This window comes from Cryptomeria japonica, chromosome 8 (assembly GCF_030272615.1).
Source record: "Cryptomeria japonica chromosome 8, Sugi_1.0, whole genome shotgun sequence".
NCBI classification, from domain to species: Eukaryota; Viridiplantae; Streptophyta; class Pinopsida; order Cupressales; family Cupressaceae; genus Cryptomeria; species Cryptomeria japonica.
In genome coordinates, this window is record NC_081412.1 from 42261098 (window position 1) to 42278743 (window position 17646).

Here is a 17646-nt window from a genome sequence, read left to right on the forward strand (position 1 = left end):
AAATAATAAAATATTGGTTGAACTTCAGAGTAGAAAGTTTGTGAAATAAGAATGTATCCTCTATCTAAATTAGTCAGTTGCGTTGTGTTTTCTTGTCTTGTGTCAATTAATGTATCACCTTGAACTTTAGGTTGTTGATTTCTGATTGATGGCTCTAGGAACTACTTCTGATGATAAGGTATTAGAGTGAGGACTCTATAGTGTGTTTGACACCCATGAGGTTTGTGTTTTGTTTCAGATTACTAATATGGCAGAACATGTTCCTTCATTTAAAGAAGGTGGTGCCCTTTGGTTTTATGACCTGAGTACTCCAGATAGTATGTATGTTCTTCCTGCATTGACAGCATTGACTTTCCTGGCAACTGTAGAGGTAAATCTCATTCTTCATAAGAAATTAACATGATTAGGGTGCAAGTCTAGTTTTTCATTTCCACCTATTATATTAACTATGAATGTTATGTTCAATAATAAAGCTGCACTTTCATGGATCAAAATTATAATAATAAAACTGCACTTTTAGCTCAATCTAATTGGACTCTCACATGAATAGTCTCAAGTTTATCAGTTTGTTATAGAAAATGGCAGGTGCATTTTGAAAGAGCAAGTACGTGCAGAATCTGCTCTGTATAATTTTTAAACTCTAATGTCTTCATAATGGGAAATGTTGAAGTTAGATTGTAGAATCAAACTTCTTATTAGTGCAAAGTTATTTCTTTTATTTCTCAATAGTTTTTTCTTAAACATTATCTATGCATTTTAATTTATCACAGAAAATAAGGGGTATTTTTCAATAGTGAGCTGTTAAAACTCATATTCTACTATTTTGTGTAATTGTTTACACTCTGATTTTGTTTTTGCAATGTCCCCTAATTGGGAATGCTCTAAATTTGCCCCAATTCTTAATTTCCAAGTAAACAAGTGGGGTTAGAGAGTACCTTTCACCTAATTAAAACCCTGCAAAACAGATTAGAAACCATTTACAACAATAATACTAATAAACAGATTATCATAATTAAACATTATTAACCCATGGAAGAATCATTAATTCAATTATTAAGCATCTTAATATATTGGAAGGCTCAACCATAGGAGAGCATGGGAGAAAGTGACTTCGATGGGGTGTCTCGGATCCTCTACCTTAGGCCCAAGAGCAGATATACCATCCCTCTTGGCCTCATGTGGCCCATGCCATCCATATGAGGTGGTCTACCCAGTGAGGCGTCCACTTTCCATTCACCCTCATCTTGCCAACCTTTTCCTTCTCTCTATGGTTGGTCTCCTTGTATTGATGCACCATGAGAAGGTAAAGAGGTTACAACAGGGCGCTCCGGAAGCCATCTCCTCTAGGCCCAAGGGCAGTACCCTCTGTACCCACTTGGCCTCATGGAACCATCTAGTCCCCTCATAGAGGTTGCGTACCTAGAGGAGTGCCCCATCACCGTACCCCTCTTCTAATCCTTATTACCCCTACCATGGTTGAGAACATTCAGAATACATGAAGGATCCAGGACTATTCAGACATTCTGCATATAATAATCAGACATAAACAGTAGCATATGATTAATCAGTAATGAGCAAATAGTCATAAAGAGCAATGCATCATTATTTAGCTTAATTCGAAGTCTGATCTCATTCGACTAATGCAGATTATATGCATTTGAATTTCTGGTCTGATCCCTTATTCTCTTCTGGGTCTGCCCTAGATCTGTCTTAATTCTGTTTAATGTTTAACACATCAGTTTTGTTCTATTGAGCCTATGTGTCAGGATGCTTAGATAGGAACTTTTGGTTTCAACTGACAATGAAATGTTTCTTGCTGAAGCATGGTTGGGAAGGATAGTAAGCTTATTGAATTAGTGAGCACTGGACGTTTAAAGATTTTTTTTCCTGATGTGTAGGAACAATCTAAAATATGGGCTTTTTAGTTTTTAATGTATACAGGAGGAAAATAGTGATATTTGACCTTTATTGAAAATGTAATATATATAAAAATAGGATATAGCAAATGGAGAAAGGAGCAGAAGAGTGAGTAAAGAAGCTAATAACGGAGCAGATGGAGGAGATTGTGGAAAAGTTAGTGGAAGAGAAGGCACATAATTAGTGAAAGATTAAGAATGGGATGAAGACAATGAACAAGGAGCTGAGTTAGAATGGATGATAGTAGAGAAAGGCCAAGCAGCAAAGATAAGGAGAGCAGGAAAAAACATTAATGATGGAGAAAGAAGATTTAAGGATGAATAATTTGAAGAAACTTTCAGATGCAGAGCTGGTGCATCACCTCAAATGGGTGTTATGGAGGGGTCTTAATGAGATCCACACGTATAGTAATGGCATATGATAATGTAGAATAGAGATCACACATAACATAAAGGATATGCAGGCAAAAAATGCCCAAATATGCAAACGTGTAGAAATAGAATAAACCCTTGAGGTAGGTAACATTCCCACAATACTTACTATGGAAGAAGCCACTACATGCTACATCTTCAAGACATCCCAAATTGTATAACATACCCTTCACATATCCTTATGATGATATTCACCTCCATTATATAGAGCTCCTCCTAGTAACATAATGGAGTGGCAACCCATGTTGGCCTTCTTATCACCTAATATAATTAATTACATAAGCTGTCCACATGATCCAATATACTACCTTAGGGATGTGTGCCACATGTTGACATCTCTATCAACTTATATACATTACAATATCATATCTTTAAGTACATAACATTCCATCTCTCCTTGACATGTTTCATCCCCAATATATGAGAACAAGCCAAATAGTAAGATTGCTGCAAGCAATATTACACGAGGATGCATCCCCACCCAAGAAAACCAACATTTCTGGGATGGGGATGATTTTGAGACTTGGGGAACATACACTTGAGATGTTGGGTCATTTAGGGACTCTTGTGAATTTCCCAATCGTCTTGGAGATGCCTAGTGTCCCACTATCGGACAACCAAAAAGGCATTTTTTTAATAAGAGCCAAGGTTAAAGCCTAATGACATATGGTCCCACCTAAATCCCACAAACTCTATAAAACACACCCTCAAATCCTCAGTTCAACTCACAAAAACAAGTCAACAATAGGATGATAATGTGAGTGTGAGAGTGAGAGCTGCAAGTGCATGATGAAAGAGTGAGAGTTGAGGAGGAGAAAGAAGAGTTTGGGGATGATCAGAGCCATCGCTTCACTCCATTTGTTATTTTGAACATTTTTAATAATCCTTATGAAATCTTGATTTTAATATAAATTTTGAATTCGACATTTTCATTGTTCAATGCTAAATTATTAATGTTCACTTGAAACTTTAGTAGTTTGCTAAAGTTTCATTTGTAATTCTTATACATTTTTATAACTATTTTTTCAAGCACTATATATATTGCCCCCCCAATCATTCCCAAACTGAAGCCCTTGGTCCCTCTATCCTTGAAAGGCCTCCTTGCATCCTGTTGTGACATATTCACACATCGCCCCATTGCAAATGGGGACCCCTGCTTTTTTTTGCTTTCTAGGGTTTGTTTTCCTAGGTTTTTGAGTTTTGTCTGTTAGCCTTTGCTTTTCGAGTGTCGCCAGGGGGATCACCTGGATAGCAGGCTCTGCTTGAGCTAGGTCAAGTTGGTGAGTGATGAAGTTTGGAATGTCATCCTGATCTTCAAATGTCCTGAAATTTGGCTAAGTCTGGAATGTCCTGATCTTGAAATTTGGCTAAGTCTGGAATGTCCTGATCCTGAAATTTGACCAAGTCTGGAAAACTGAAGAATCCTCCAAAAACTAGATTTTGCAATATAAGTCCTGGAGGTCCGAAACCACTCTCAAACATCCTGACAGTATATATGGAATATAACTTAAAGTATAAGTCTTTCTTATACTTAAATGTTATATTCCATAAAATGATCCTGACGGAGAGACCAAAATGTCGAATTTCGCTCCTGACCCTTCCAAAGGGTCCAAAGCGAATTTCGCTTCTAAACCTGCCAAAGGGTCCAGAGCGAAATTCTCCATAGGACATTCTACTTTGACCAAAACCTAGAACTAATGCATTCCCAGGCTTGAATTAAGGTAAAAGCACTTGTTTGAATGAAGAAATGCAAAAAAATGAAATCAGGATCATGGCCTAAGGTGAATTTTGCTCCTGAACCTTCCAAAGGGTCCAGAGCGAATTTCTTATTTCCTCTATTTTTCTCCTTAGCTTGACCAGGTTTGTAGACTTTTGAGGCATAATTGAGAAGGTTTGATGCAACTTTGCCTTGGAGAGGAGATTTTAGACCTTGGGATGATGGATTCTAGCCTGGGAGAGGAATTTCGCGCCTGACCCTTCCATAGGGTCTAGAGCGAAAATCCTTATAACTCTCATTTTCCTTCCTTGTTTTGGATGGGCGTTGGTTTATTAGGCATTGTGTGTGAGTTTTGATGTGTTCTTGCCTTGAGAAGTGTTTTGAAAAGTGAGGATCTTGTCCAAAAATAGGAATTTTGCTCCTAACCCTTCCAAAGGGTCCAGAGCGAAATTCTTCATAAGCCTCATTTGCTCCCTTGTTTTGGATACCAACCTTGTTCCATGGGCAAATTTGGGAAGGAAATAACATGTCTTTGCCTTTTGAGGTGATGGAACGTAGAAATGTGAAGGATTTTGGTCAAGATTAGGAATTTCGCTCCTGACCCTTCCAAAGGGTCCAGAGCGAAATTCACTATAATCCTCATTTGCTACCTTGAATGGGCTTAAAACCTGGTTCCTCAAGTGGAAAACAATCTATATTTGCCTCTAGGAGAAGATTGAAGTTTGAAAAATGAGCAATTAAAGCCTAAATCAAGATTTTCGCTCCTGACCCTTCCAAAGGGTCCAGAGCGAATTTTCTCAAAAACCTCTTTTTGCTATCAAGTTTTGCTAGATCAAGTGTGGGATAAGGTAGAATCAAGAGGAAGTTGCCCCTAAGAGTGACTTTGAGTTGCTAGAAACCATGAAAGATGAAGGAATTGAGCCTAAAAATGATTTTCGCTCTTGACCCTTCCAAAGGGTCCAGATCGAAAATCCTTAAAATCATCTTTTCTTCCAAATTTTGAGCAAAGCCAAGCTTGGACAAGCATGAGAGAGGTCATTTGGAGTGCCTTAGAGTGGATTTTGGTCGCCAAGAATGCAAATTTTGAAGCCAAATGAGAATTTCGCTCCTGACCCTTCCAAAGGGTCTAGAGTGAAATTTCTAAGATTCCCCTTTTTCCTTGCAAATCAAGTCAAGATTTTGGTTTTTATACCCTGGAGAAGAATGAGACAAGATGTTCTATGCCTTGGAGGAGATTTGAAGTTGAAAGGATGGCAAAATAGCCCTAAAACAAGATTTTCGCTCCTGACCCTTCCAAAGGGTCTAGAGCGAAAATTCTAAAGTCTACCTATTCCTTTCAAATTTATGCTAAGCTATGCCTAGACCAAGGTAAAAGATGCCCTTGAGATTGCCCTTGAGTTGGTGGCCGTCTCCAAAAATGATGATTTTAGGCCAGAAGAGGAAATTCGCTCTTGACCCTTCCAAAGGGTCCAGGGCGAAAATCCTTCAATCACCTATTTTGCCTTGCAAAATCAAGATAAACTTGGGTTGGATGAGAGAAGAAAAGTGTTTCCTTGCCTTGTGAGGTGGATTGAAGTTGAAATGATGAAAAAAGTGAGCTACAAACAAGAAATTCGCTCCTGACCCTTCCAAAGGGTCCAGAGCGAAAAACACTAAAACCATCCTTTTCTCCAAATTTTGTGCTAAGTCAGGCCTGGACTAGGGTGAGAAAAGCTATTTGGAATGCCTTGGAAAGATGTTTGACCTTCAAAAATGTCAATTTTTGAGCTAAAGTTGGAATTTTGCTCCTGACCCTTCCAAAGGGTCCAGGGCGAAATTCTTATAGGGTCTGTTCTTGGAGAAGATCTTGGGCAAGTTTCATGTTAATATCTTTTTGTTGATGATTTAAGTTGAAAATGCTATGTTGAAATGAATTTATCATGTGTCCTTAATCATCTTTTGGTTTGTTTTGGCAGATGAAAGAAGACCAGGCCAGGACAAGGACGACCTTCTTCGGCCCAACATCAACAAGGACAACCTTCTCCAGCCCAGCCTCATCAAGGACGACCTCTTCCAGTCCAACATTTGAAGGAAAGACAAGGTGGCATCCCAGTCATCACTCCTCCAGTCGGGTTGGTCCACTTAAACATGTCTAGATTCAATGTACCTGACTCATAAAAGATGGCACTAACTTCGATGTACCTACCCCGGCTATCCATTGGTCGAATATTCCAGAGAAGACATGTGTCCAAATAATGCAATTATTTCATTGGTCAGAATTCAGTTTGTTGTAACAAACCCTAATTAGGGTTTCATTGTAAAATCTTGGCCATTGATCTCAAATTGATCTAAGCCATTGAATTGTATTGTGGGCACTATATAAGCCTTGGCTCCTCATTTGTAAAGGCTAATGGTTAGCTAATAGAGAATAGTTAGTAAATAGTTGATAGTTGGTGAATAAGTAGTAGAATAGCAAATAGAATAGCAATTTAAGTAGAGTAGAAAGAGAAGGCAAAGATTGTTGCCAAGATGTTGTAAAAGACTTGTAAAACTTCATTGAAGAAATGGTGAAATTTATGGGTTGATTCAACAATTTGCATGGTCTCTATACTTCTCATATTTGATTTCATAGATGAGTGGAAGAAATGTGTTCGATTGATGGTGAAATTTGAATATCCATACTACTAGTAGTTTGTTGATTGCAGACTTGCCTTGTGTAGTCAACTGGAATCATTCAGCTTAAGCTTAACTTCAATTGTCGCTTCTTCATTGACATGCATCAGCCTGATGGTGTCTATGCCTGTAGCGATGATCTAAACATCATAAAGTTTTTCTCCGAAGATCGCACTAACCTTGTAGAGATGGTCCTTGGATGTCAAAACAAGACTTAGTTAGAATTTCTCAAAGATCATTCATTGCTCCTACATTCTTAGTGTCAGAATTAGATCCTTTCCTTGCCCTCATCCTTTTTCCCTTTTTTCAAAAATCTAGGCTAGTGAAATCTTGTGTTCCAGCATTATTCAAAGCAAATCAGACGTTTAGTCATCAAGTGTAAGTCCCCTTGTGATTCCAGCAAAATCACATCATACCACAGAGAGCTTATCCACACGTAGAGATCCTACATAACAGAACCTTGGAGTTACTCTGACTGATCCTTCAGCGAGATCTTCAGCAGTCAGGAACTTTGTTCAAGAGAGGATAAGATACTTCGGTATTTTACTCTGTGTTCGCATGTGCATGAAAAACACATCAACACATCCCCCGTCAAGAAACTCTATGGAACCATGGTTGTAAGTGACTACAAATAAAATGCTATGCCCTATCATCCAACCATCCATAGGTGATCTTTGTGGTGATTCTAGCTTGGTGGGTACTTAGATCCCCTTCTTGACCCACATTTCCTTGCAGCCATTCAATTCCATTTGTTATCATAGTGTTGATGTGTCTTTTGTACACGACCAAACATAGAATAAAATACCTAAGGGTACCTTATCCTCTCTTGAATAAAGCTCTCGAATGTTGAAGATATCATAGAAGGATTAATCGGAGAAACTTCAAGGTTCTGTTATGTAGGATCTCTACTCGTGGATAAGCTCTTTGTGGTACGATGTGATTTTGTTGGACTCACAAGGGGACTTACACTTGATGACCTGAACGTTTGATTTGCTGGAATCACAAGTCCTATTTACTAACTGGAAGACAAACAAATGGTAAAAGATGCAGGGTTCAGGAAGTCTACTCCACTACCTAGAATGCGAGAAGATGGATGAACGACTAGGTGGAGTCCTACTGGGTTGGGTCTCACCATCAGGCGTGAACAATCCGACACCAACTCAATGTGATCTTCTAAGGGATGCTTCCAATACGTTTAAATCATACATCATCAAACAATGATCACCATTCAAGATAATGCATGAACAATAGACATGTAACGACTTAAGATTAAGCTCATTTTATGCCAGTTGACCACGCAGGGCGCACTTACAATCAGTAAGAGGCTAGTGGTATGGACTAGGTGGATTCCATGCGAGTGCATTCAATAACTTCTTTCATTCAATTTAATTATCTATCATCTAAATGAAGATTCAACAAGAGACCATGCATATTGCAACGAAACAACACACTTCACCATAACTTCAATGAAAATGGAGTTTGTTTACAATCACTGGCAACAATTTCTTGCCTTGTCCTCGTAATTTACTCTAATTGCTATTCTATCAGCTGACTATTCACTATTAGCTAACTATTCACCCACTATCAACTATTGACTAACTATTAGCCTTTACAAATGAGGAGCCGGGGCTTATGTAGTGCTCTCAATACAATTCAATGGCTCAGATCAATTTGAGATCAATGGCCGAGATTTTACAATGAAAACCCTAATTAGGGTTTGTTACAATAAACTCAATTCTAGCCAATGAAATAATTGCATTATTTGGACATGTCTTCTCTGGAATATTCGACCAATGGATAACTGAGGTAGGTACATCGAAGTTAGTGTCATCTTTGACGAGTCAGGTACATTGAATCTGGACACGCTGTGGTGGATCAATCCGACTGGAGGAGTGATGACTGAGATGCCACCTTGTCTGACGTCTGTGACTTTGTAGATGTTCAATTTGATGATGCTTTCCTTGAAATGCTGGACTGGAAGTGGTCGTCCTTGATGATGCTGGACTGGAAGAGGTCGTCCTTGATGATGCTGGACTAGAAGAGGTTGTCCTTGATGATGCTGGACTGGAAGAGGTCGTCCTTGCCCTGCCCCGGTCTTCTTTCATCTGCAAAACAAACCATAAGATGATAAAGGACACATAATATATTTATTCTAACATAGCATTTTCTACCTTAAATCATCAACAAGAAGACATCAAAATGAAGTTTGCTCAAGATTCTTTCCAGGGACAGGCTCTATAAGAATTTCGCCTTGGACCCTTTGGAAGGGTCAGGAGCGAATTTTGCATTCCTGGCTCATTTAGACCTCACTTTGCGACTACGCTTGCTTAGATGCATGCCTAAGGATCTCTATTTTCTCAACCAATACCAAGTTTGATGTAAATTTGGGGCAAAAGAGAGGTTTTAAGAATTTCGCTCTGGACCCTTTGGAAGGGTCAGGAGCGAAATTTACATTTTAGGACAAAATCTAACATGCCTCTACTCCAAAATGCCTTCCAAGGCAAGCCTACACGAGTCTTCTCTCCACCAAGGTCTGGGAATCCATCTCTTGATTTTCATCATGAGCAATTTAGGTGAAATTGGGAATTTCGCTCTGGACCCTTTGGGAGGGTCAGGAGCGAAATTCAAGTTTTAGGCTTGATCTTACACTTCCTTTACCTCAATTCACCCTACAAGGCAATAATACCTCACTCCACCTTCATCCATGCCATAGGTATCAAAGTTTTAGCTTCACTCAAGGGGAAAATGGTTGATTTGGAGAATTTCGCCTTGGACCCTTTGGAAGGGTCAGGAGTGAATTTCTCTCTTTGCTTGTTTTCCTTCACCAAGGTCCATCTTTTTCACTTTCTATACTTGGAATCTCATCCTTGGATCCCTCTCCCATGCTTGCAACATTTTGTTTAACCTCAAAATGACTAGAAAAGAGAATTTCGCTAGAAATAATGGCCAGGGACAGGACCTATAATGAATTTTGCCCTGGACCCTTTGGAAGGGTCAGAAGCGAATTTCTTCCTCTAGCCCAAAATCATCATTTTTGGAGACACCAATCAATTCAAGGGCAATCTCAAGGGCATCCCTCACCTTGGTCTAGGCATGGCTTGGCACAAATTTTGGAGGATAGGATGGGTTTTAGAATTTCGCTTTGGAGCCTTTGGAAGGGTCAGGAGCGAAATTCACTTTTTAGTCTTCTTCCTCCATCCTTTCAACTTGAATTATCTTCAAAGGGCAAGAAAACACTTCTCCTCACTCATCCAAGCTATAAAAACACAAAGTTTGACTCGCCTTGCCAGGGAAGTGGGTGATATTAGGAATTTTGCTCTGGACCCTTTGGAAGGGTCAGGAGCGAAAATCTTGGTTTAGCTCAATTCCTTAAATTTCAATGATTTCTAGCAACTTGAAGCCACTCCTAAGGACCTCTCCCATCACAATTCACCCTAGTTTGCACTAGGCTTGGCACAATATTAGGAAAAAAGGTGGTTTTGAAAAAAATTCGCTTTGGACCCTTTGGAAGGGTCATCTTTCATCTCTTCAATCTCATTCCTCCTTACAAGATAAATTTCATCATTTCTCATCCAAGGAACAAAGTTTTAAGCATAAGCAAGGTCAAAAAATAGGTTTGTAAGGAATTTCGCTCTGGACCCTTTGGAAGTGTCAGGAGCGAAATTCACCTTCTTGGCTAAAATCCTTCACTTTTCAATGCTTTCAAACATTTCCAAAGCTAAAAATATGTCCATTCTTCCTTTCAACATGCCTTGCAAATCAAAATTTGGTCAAACAAGGAAGTGAATGAGGTCTAGGTAGATTTTCGCTCTGGACCCTCTGGAAGGGTTAGGAGCGAAAATCATGATTTGGGCTTGTTTGTTCAATTTTCAAACTTTCAATCTTATTTTGGGAGCAAACATAGATCATTCTTCACCTAAGGAGCCAGGTTTCAAGCCCAAACAAGGGAGCAAGGGGGCAAAATCCTCATCTTTCAAAATGTCTAACTCCTTCTCAAGGCAAGAACACACCAATTCATCCTCCATCATGCCAACGCCTAGCCAAAAAAGGGAATAAAATAAGAGCTACAAGGATTTTCGCTCTGGACCCTTTGGAAGGGTCAAGAGCAAAAATCATGTTTTGAGCTTGATTCTTGACTTTTCCAACTCCAATCCTGTTTGGGAGGCAAACATAGATCCTCCCTCTTGCATCTCCACCAAGATCCTGAGTTTGGCTAAGGGAGAAATGAGTGCTTTCAAGACCCTTTGGAAGGGTCAGGAGCGAAATTCATCCTTTAGGCTAGAATCCTTCATTTTTTCCACCTTTACTCACTTCCTAAGGCTAGAACATTCAAAAACACCTCCAAACATGCCTCAGAAACTAAGAACTTGGCTTAGACAAGGAAGAAATTGAGGTCTCCAAGGATTTTCACTCTGGACCCTTTGGAAGGGTCAGGAGCGAAAATCACTTCCCAGGTTGATTTTCATCTTCCTTTCAACTCATTCTCATACAAACTTGGTCAATTCAACTTCCTTTATCGCAATCAAGACAAACCTCCATCCCACTGGGTCTAGGCAAGGTCAAACTAGGTTTTAAAGCCAAAGGAAGGCAAAAAAGGAAGATTTCGCTCTGGACCCTTTGGAAGGGTCAGGAGTGAAATTCTTCTTTTAGGTTGCTTTTCATTCTCCCAAGGTCTAAAACCTCCTCCCTAAGGCAAACATGCATCAAACTCTTTCATCTATGCCTCAAAAGTCTAAAAAACTTGATCACATCAAGAGCAAAGTAGAGAAAAATGATTTTCGCTCCTGACCCACATCAAGAGCAAAGTGGAGAAAAATGAATTTCGCTCTGGACCCTTTGGAAGGGTCAGGAGCGAAAATCATGTTTTAGGCTTGATTCTCCTTCAAACTTACTTACCTTTGCCTTGGACATGATCCTAGACACATTTCCTTCCATGTCTTTTGCCAATTTTCTCAACTCAGATCCTCAAAAGACAAAATTCCCCAATCAAGATTCAATGACCTCCTGACACCATAAGCAACAAGAGCAGAAACTAAGCTTAAGGGAGACTTTCAAAGAAACCCTAATTCTGGAGCATCGTGGACTCACCCTGACTTAAGCAAAGTTTGCTATACAATGATCCCCCTAACAGCACTCATCATGCAAAGGCTAACAGACAAAACCCTAAAAGACCTAGAAAACAAACCCTAGAAAGCAAAAAAGTAGGGGTCCCCATTTGCAATGGGGCAATGTGTGAATACGTCACAACACATGGTAAGTCCTCTTTTTCTTCCACCACTAGCCATTTCTTCTATGATGTGATTGATTGTTGTAATATCTCCATTGCTTCAGCCCGTACGGGTAGCAGAGTTGGCTTGGGCTCTGAGTTTGCTCCCCATTGGTCTCAAGTTCAACCTCGAGGCCCGGAATCACCCAATGCACCTGGCTTGCGGGCTGCTTGGTACATCCCTAGGGGATTAGTCTCGCCCCAGATCGCCCCTTCTTGAACCCCAATTTGGCAATATGTAAGACCAAGGTAAGGTAGGCTGGGTCGCGGGGATAACCCCTGGTGCAAAAACAAAATAAAAAAATCTCCATTGATTCCATGTAGTATCATGCCTTACTGATTGTTGTCTATAACAATGATATGGTTCTTCACCATTTGTTCTGCTTGTTTTGTTAGCTCATGAAGGGAATAGCCTTTTGCACTTTTTCCTCTAAATCTTGCTCCTATTGTTTACCCTCTAATTCTTTGATGCAATCTTTAGTAAATTCCTTAAATTGTTGTACCTTCACATTCTGCTGGTCTTCATTATGTGTAACATCTTGCAATGCAATATTTAATCTTTCTATAGCAGATCTTCATAAATTTCTTATGCATAGTAAAGTTATTGTGTCCAAAAATTCTAACCAAGGATATCCAAGAATAATATCAAACCCATCTATATCTGCAACATAAAAATTTGAAACATATTTATTTGTAGAGAGCTTTAATCAAATCTTCAAAAAATTGAAATTCTTAACCTCTATAATTTTCTCTGCTTGTTCCTATAGTTGCTTGGCTAATTTCATGTAGATGAATTTATACTTATTGCTAGTTTTTACAAAAACAATGACTTTTGCCTTTTTGTTACCTCTATGAAATTGAAGAATTGAATCTTCATTCCTTGGAGCTAAAGTGTATGTAATTTTTTCTTTCATGTTGTCATAGTCATTGCCACCATCATCATCTTCTCATTCTTATTCTTCTTCTCCTACACCTTCACGTTCTACTTAATCTTCTCTTTCTCCTTTCCCTTAACCCTTTATTTCGTCCTCTTCTTATTTTGGAGCTCATCTATCTAGGAACCCTTTATAGTTATGCTATAGGCTCATTCAAGAACTACATCTCTCAAGTGACGAAGAAAAAAAAGGTTGAGGATCTAAATCTTTGATGAGCCTTTTTGATTTAGAGTCACCCATTCTATGCCAATAGCACTTCCTTCAAATTTAGAAACCTACATGAAAGTTAGAGTTTGAATTTTTATTTTCAATAGATCTTTTCTACCACTTGTTGATGCAACTTTTAACAAATCATTTCATAATGATGCTGGCCCTGAGTCACAAAATTCAATGAATAGACCGATAGGAAATTTTAAGGAGATTTTGAGTTTTTCAGAAATGTAAACAACTAAGGGAAATACCTTTAATTGCAAATTGTAGAGAAAATTAATGAAAAACACTAAATTTGCTTGAACTCACTAACTATTGATAATATATAGATGGAATTTGGCTGGTAGCTTCCTTCATGAGCCCCCCAACCTCGGTTAAAAAATTGCAGGAAAATTTGGATTATAGCTTCCTTCATAAGCTCCTACTTTAGTTAAAAAGTTGCAGGAAAAGTCATAATTATTTGTGAGATATAGATGAATCTTGCAAAATTAGAGTTTTAACCTTAATCTTGCCCAATTTGTAAATCCAATACCACTTGATTAAATCCACACATATAATAATGGTAATACAGTAATATAGAAGAGAGACCACATACAACATCATGAGATGTTTGCTGGCCAAGATGCCCTAATATCCGATACATGCAAACATATCATAAACCCTTTAGATTGTGTAACACCATATAATACTCTTTATGGAAGAAGAAACACCATGTTATGTCTCCAAGAGATTTGATATACGCAACATACTCTTCACATATTTTTACAATGATATTCACCTCATTTATTTAGAGCTCTTCCTAGCAACAATACATAACTTTATTTCTCTTGAAGTTGAACATTTTCATCTTTTCTGCTTTAGGACAAAAATCTTTTCGCAAAGAATGGATCTGTAGACACATAAAAGTATTCTCATAACCATCTTGTTAGTGAATTGGGTATTAATGTCTACATCATTAAACTTCATTAATTTATTAAAATCATCTCCATCAATTCATTAAATGATTTTCTTCCATTCTAATTATTAAAAGGATTTTAATCTATAATTTCATGAAATACTTTCAACTCTCACTTTCAATCCTTTCATAAACCACATTGGCATATCTATTTATCTCTTCCACCTCCCGTCCATCACACTCACTTGGAGAATGTGGGATAAATATTCAGCCATAACTACCTTCTCTAATCCCAGATTGCTCCAACGGTGGACTTCCTTCATGAGGATACCTATATAACCATTTGCCCTTCACATTTGAATCTCTCTCTCACTTCTTGAAGTTCAGGCATTATAATATCATTTTGATTTCAGCATACTTATTCTATCTCATTCTTGCACAGCCTCTTGAGCAAATTGCTTAAAAATCTGAGAGTAAAGGCAAATCTTGGTTGATAGAGAAACAATGGAGTTAGATAGCTGGTGAATGTATTTGGTTTTGTTTGGTTTGTATTGTGCGTCCTTTGCATTCATTTAGAGAATGCTCCATTGCATGATGTTGGATTTTAATTCTCGAGTCTTAGGCTCCTTGTTGAGCTCTTGAGACCAAGAACCAAATTCATATCCTCCATCTTACAGGATCTGAATACAGAAACCCTCTCATTCATCTGGGCAATCCCATCCATGGATGACCAATGAGTTGTTGGTTTGCAGTTATTGTTTTGTTTCAGTTTAATGTTTGTAGTTGTCAGTGTGTTTATGAATCTTCATACATGTTATTCATTTTGTGATGGATCTGGAATAATTTTCCATTGGTATTTAGTGATAAGTATCATCATTAGTTTGTTGGCCGGCTGTATCAGCCCAATTTCCAGCTTATTTGTGTTGCAAGTGTTGTTGCTATATTATTTCTTTCATTAATAACAAGTTGCATGCTCATGTATGGTACTACTGTGCCAGTTTATTCTTATTTGCAACTTTATTTAAACTCAAGGAGTCTGGTGATGTATGACCCGGCTGCATTATACTGAAATGATTATAGGCTGCTTATTAATTAAGGAGGCAGTGATTCACTTTAAATGGAGATAATAAAAGTTTGAATGTTTAAAATGGACGTGCTGTACTATTTAATGAGCTTATTTCCTTTGATTTGAGGCATCATTCAGTAATATGAGAAGGTATGATTCATTACTGTTAATTTTGTAACTATTTCATGCTTCCGATATATATATATATATATATATATATATATATATATAAATTTGATTACACATACTAATATGTTAACATTAACTAATGATAAATAAAACCAAAGTTAACTTATTGCATTTGACCAACGGTTACACCGTTCATGGTATCGGGTGGTAACGTGATTCTCAAACAAGTTGCACTCCTTCCGATCGGGTAAGTAAACGGTGACTAGTTTATATACTGTGGTGAGAGGTACGTAGGGAAGATATATGTCTTCCCACGTGGGAAGACGTATCTACTCACTACGTAACCCCTCATCCACTTATATAGCATGCTTACATTGAGGAGGATGCACACACCAAAATTGATAAGTGTGGTGCATCTTTAAAACACGCTATAGCAGATAAAATACAACTTTTAGATCATATCTCCATCTCTTCTATTTTGATCACAAAATTTCGAAAAAACTTAACATGGTATCAGAGCGAAGTTAAGGAAGATCATATTAAAATTCTGTAACGATCTCATAAACTTTTACCAGGCTCTTGCTAAGATCACATTCCCATAATCCTATTGGCAACCAGAGTTAGGTTTGAAGATAGATTGGATGGAGCATCAAATTTTGTATCTTGGAAATTCAGGATCATGCTTGTTTTGAAAGAAAATAAAATTGACTCCCATGTCAAAAGTGAAATTTTTGAACCGTCTGATGATACAGAGAAAATTCATTGGAGCAAGGACAATGAGAAGGCCCTTAAGATAATTGTGGATTCAGTAAGAGACCACATTGTGCCAGTCATTTCTAAATATGAGACGACCTTTTAGATGTTCAAAGCACTAGCTGACATTTATGAAATCAACAACACTAGCAGGGTTCTCACCCTAAAGAATCAACTACACCATATAAAGATGAATAAAGGAGAAACAGTTACATCCTATTTCTTGAGGATCATTGAGCTTAGGGATCAACTATCCACTATTGGACATCTAGTAGACAACAAAGAACTTGCTATGATGGCCCTAAATGGACTTCCTACCTCATGGGAATCGTTCATTCAAGGAATTAGTGCTCGTTCTAAATTTCTTAAGTTTGATAGATTGAAAACCGATTGCATTCAAGAGGAATCTTGACTTGTCACAAGAGGAATAAAACAAAACAATGGTAATGAAGACGTTCAAGTTCTAAACTCTAATTCCCACAAGAAAGGAAAGAAGAAGAACTTTAAGAGAAAGAGGGACAACAACTCAAATGGGAAGAGGTCTTCAAAGAAGAAGAGAGACATTTCTGAAGTACAATGTTTCAGATGCGACCAACATGGGCACTATGGCACTATTCAATGAAGTGTCCAGACAGGATCAAACAACAAGCTTCAATGGCAAAAATTAAGAAAGGGAGCAATTCCAAGAAGCTAGTCTTCTACTTAGCCCTCTCTAGTCAAGTCACCTCTAGTTTCAACACATGGGTGATTGACAGTAGAGCATCTCAACACATCACTGGATTTCGTGAGCACCTAGATACACTTGTGGAAAGTTCAAATGAAGAAGTGACAATTGGTGATGACTCAAATTGTCCAGTTATGGGAATAGGAACCTACAATATCAACCTAAAGTTAGGCATATCCCTACAGCTGATTGGAGTTCTATTTGTACTTGTTATAAAGAGAAACCTTGTCTCAGTTTCTGCACTTGAAGATAAGGGTTACAGATTAACCTTTATGGAAGGAAAGGTACTTGCTTGGCCAAAGAACTCCACCATCAAGAAAGCCCACACCATTGGAGTAAGACAAGGGAGCCTCTACAGACTTTGCACCACTCCACCTCTAGCCTTGATTCATGAGACTCCAGATTCAAATGAACTTTGGCACAGAAGATTAGGGCACCTTCATTTCCATGCCCTACCTAAGATAGAGAAGATGGTGATCGTCTTACCCAAGCTAAGTCAAAAATCTGAAGGAGCCTGCAAAGGGTGTGCCTTGGGAAAGAATACTAAAGGGTCTTTTAACTCTAGCAACAATAAATCCAAAAATGTATTAGAATTAATTCATTTTGATTTATGTGGACCCATGTCTGTACCCTCATTAGGGGGATTTTTATATTATGTAATATTTGTAAATGATTATTCTAGGAAGACTTGGATATATTTTCTGAGGTACAAAGAGTCTAAAGAAATCCTTTCTAAATTTAAGGAATTCAAAGCTCTTGCAAAAAATATGACAGGTAAGAAAATCATAACCTTAAGAACAGACAATGGGGGGGAATACACTTCTGATATGTTTAAAGATTATTGTATAAATGCTGGGATTAAGAGGGAGTTAACTGTACCTTATAACCCACAACAAAATGGGGTAGCTGAAAGAAAGAATAGGACTATAGTAGAAGGTGCTAGGGCTATGA

At 38.2% G+C, this 17646-nt stretch overlaps 1 protein-coding gene across 1 annotated transcript in view; it reads left to right on the forward strand.

Moving 5' to 3' along the window:
• The window catches only part of LOC131026686 (mitochondrial inner membrane protein OXA1), a 129592-nt gene that overhangs the window by 57697 nt on the left and 54249 nt on the right, over positions 1–17646 (forward strand). The window contains exon 6 of the mRNA XM_057956640.2: positions 239–370. Within this exon, the coding sequence (XP_057812623.2) occupies positions 239–370 (132 nt within the window). The remainder of the gene's footprint in view (positions 1–238; positions 371–17646) is intronic.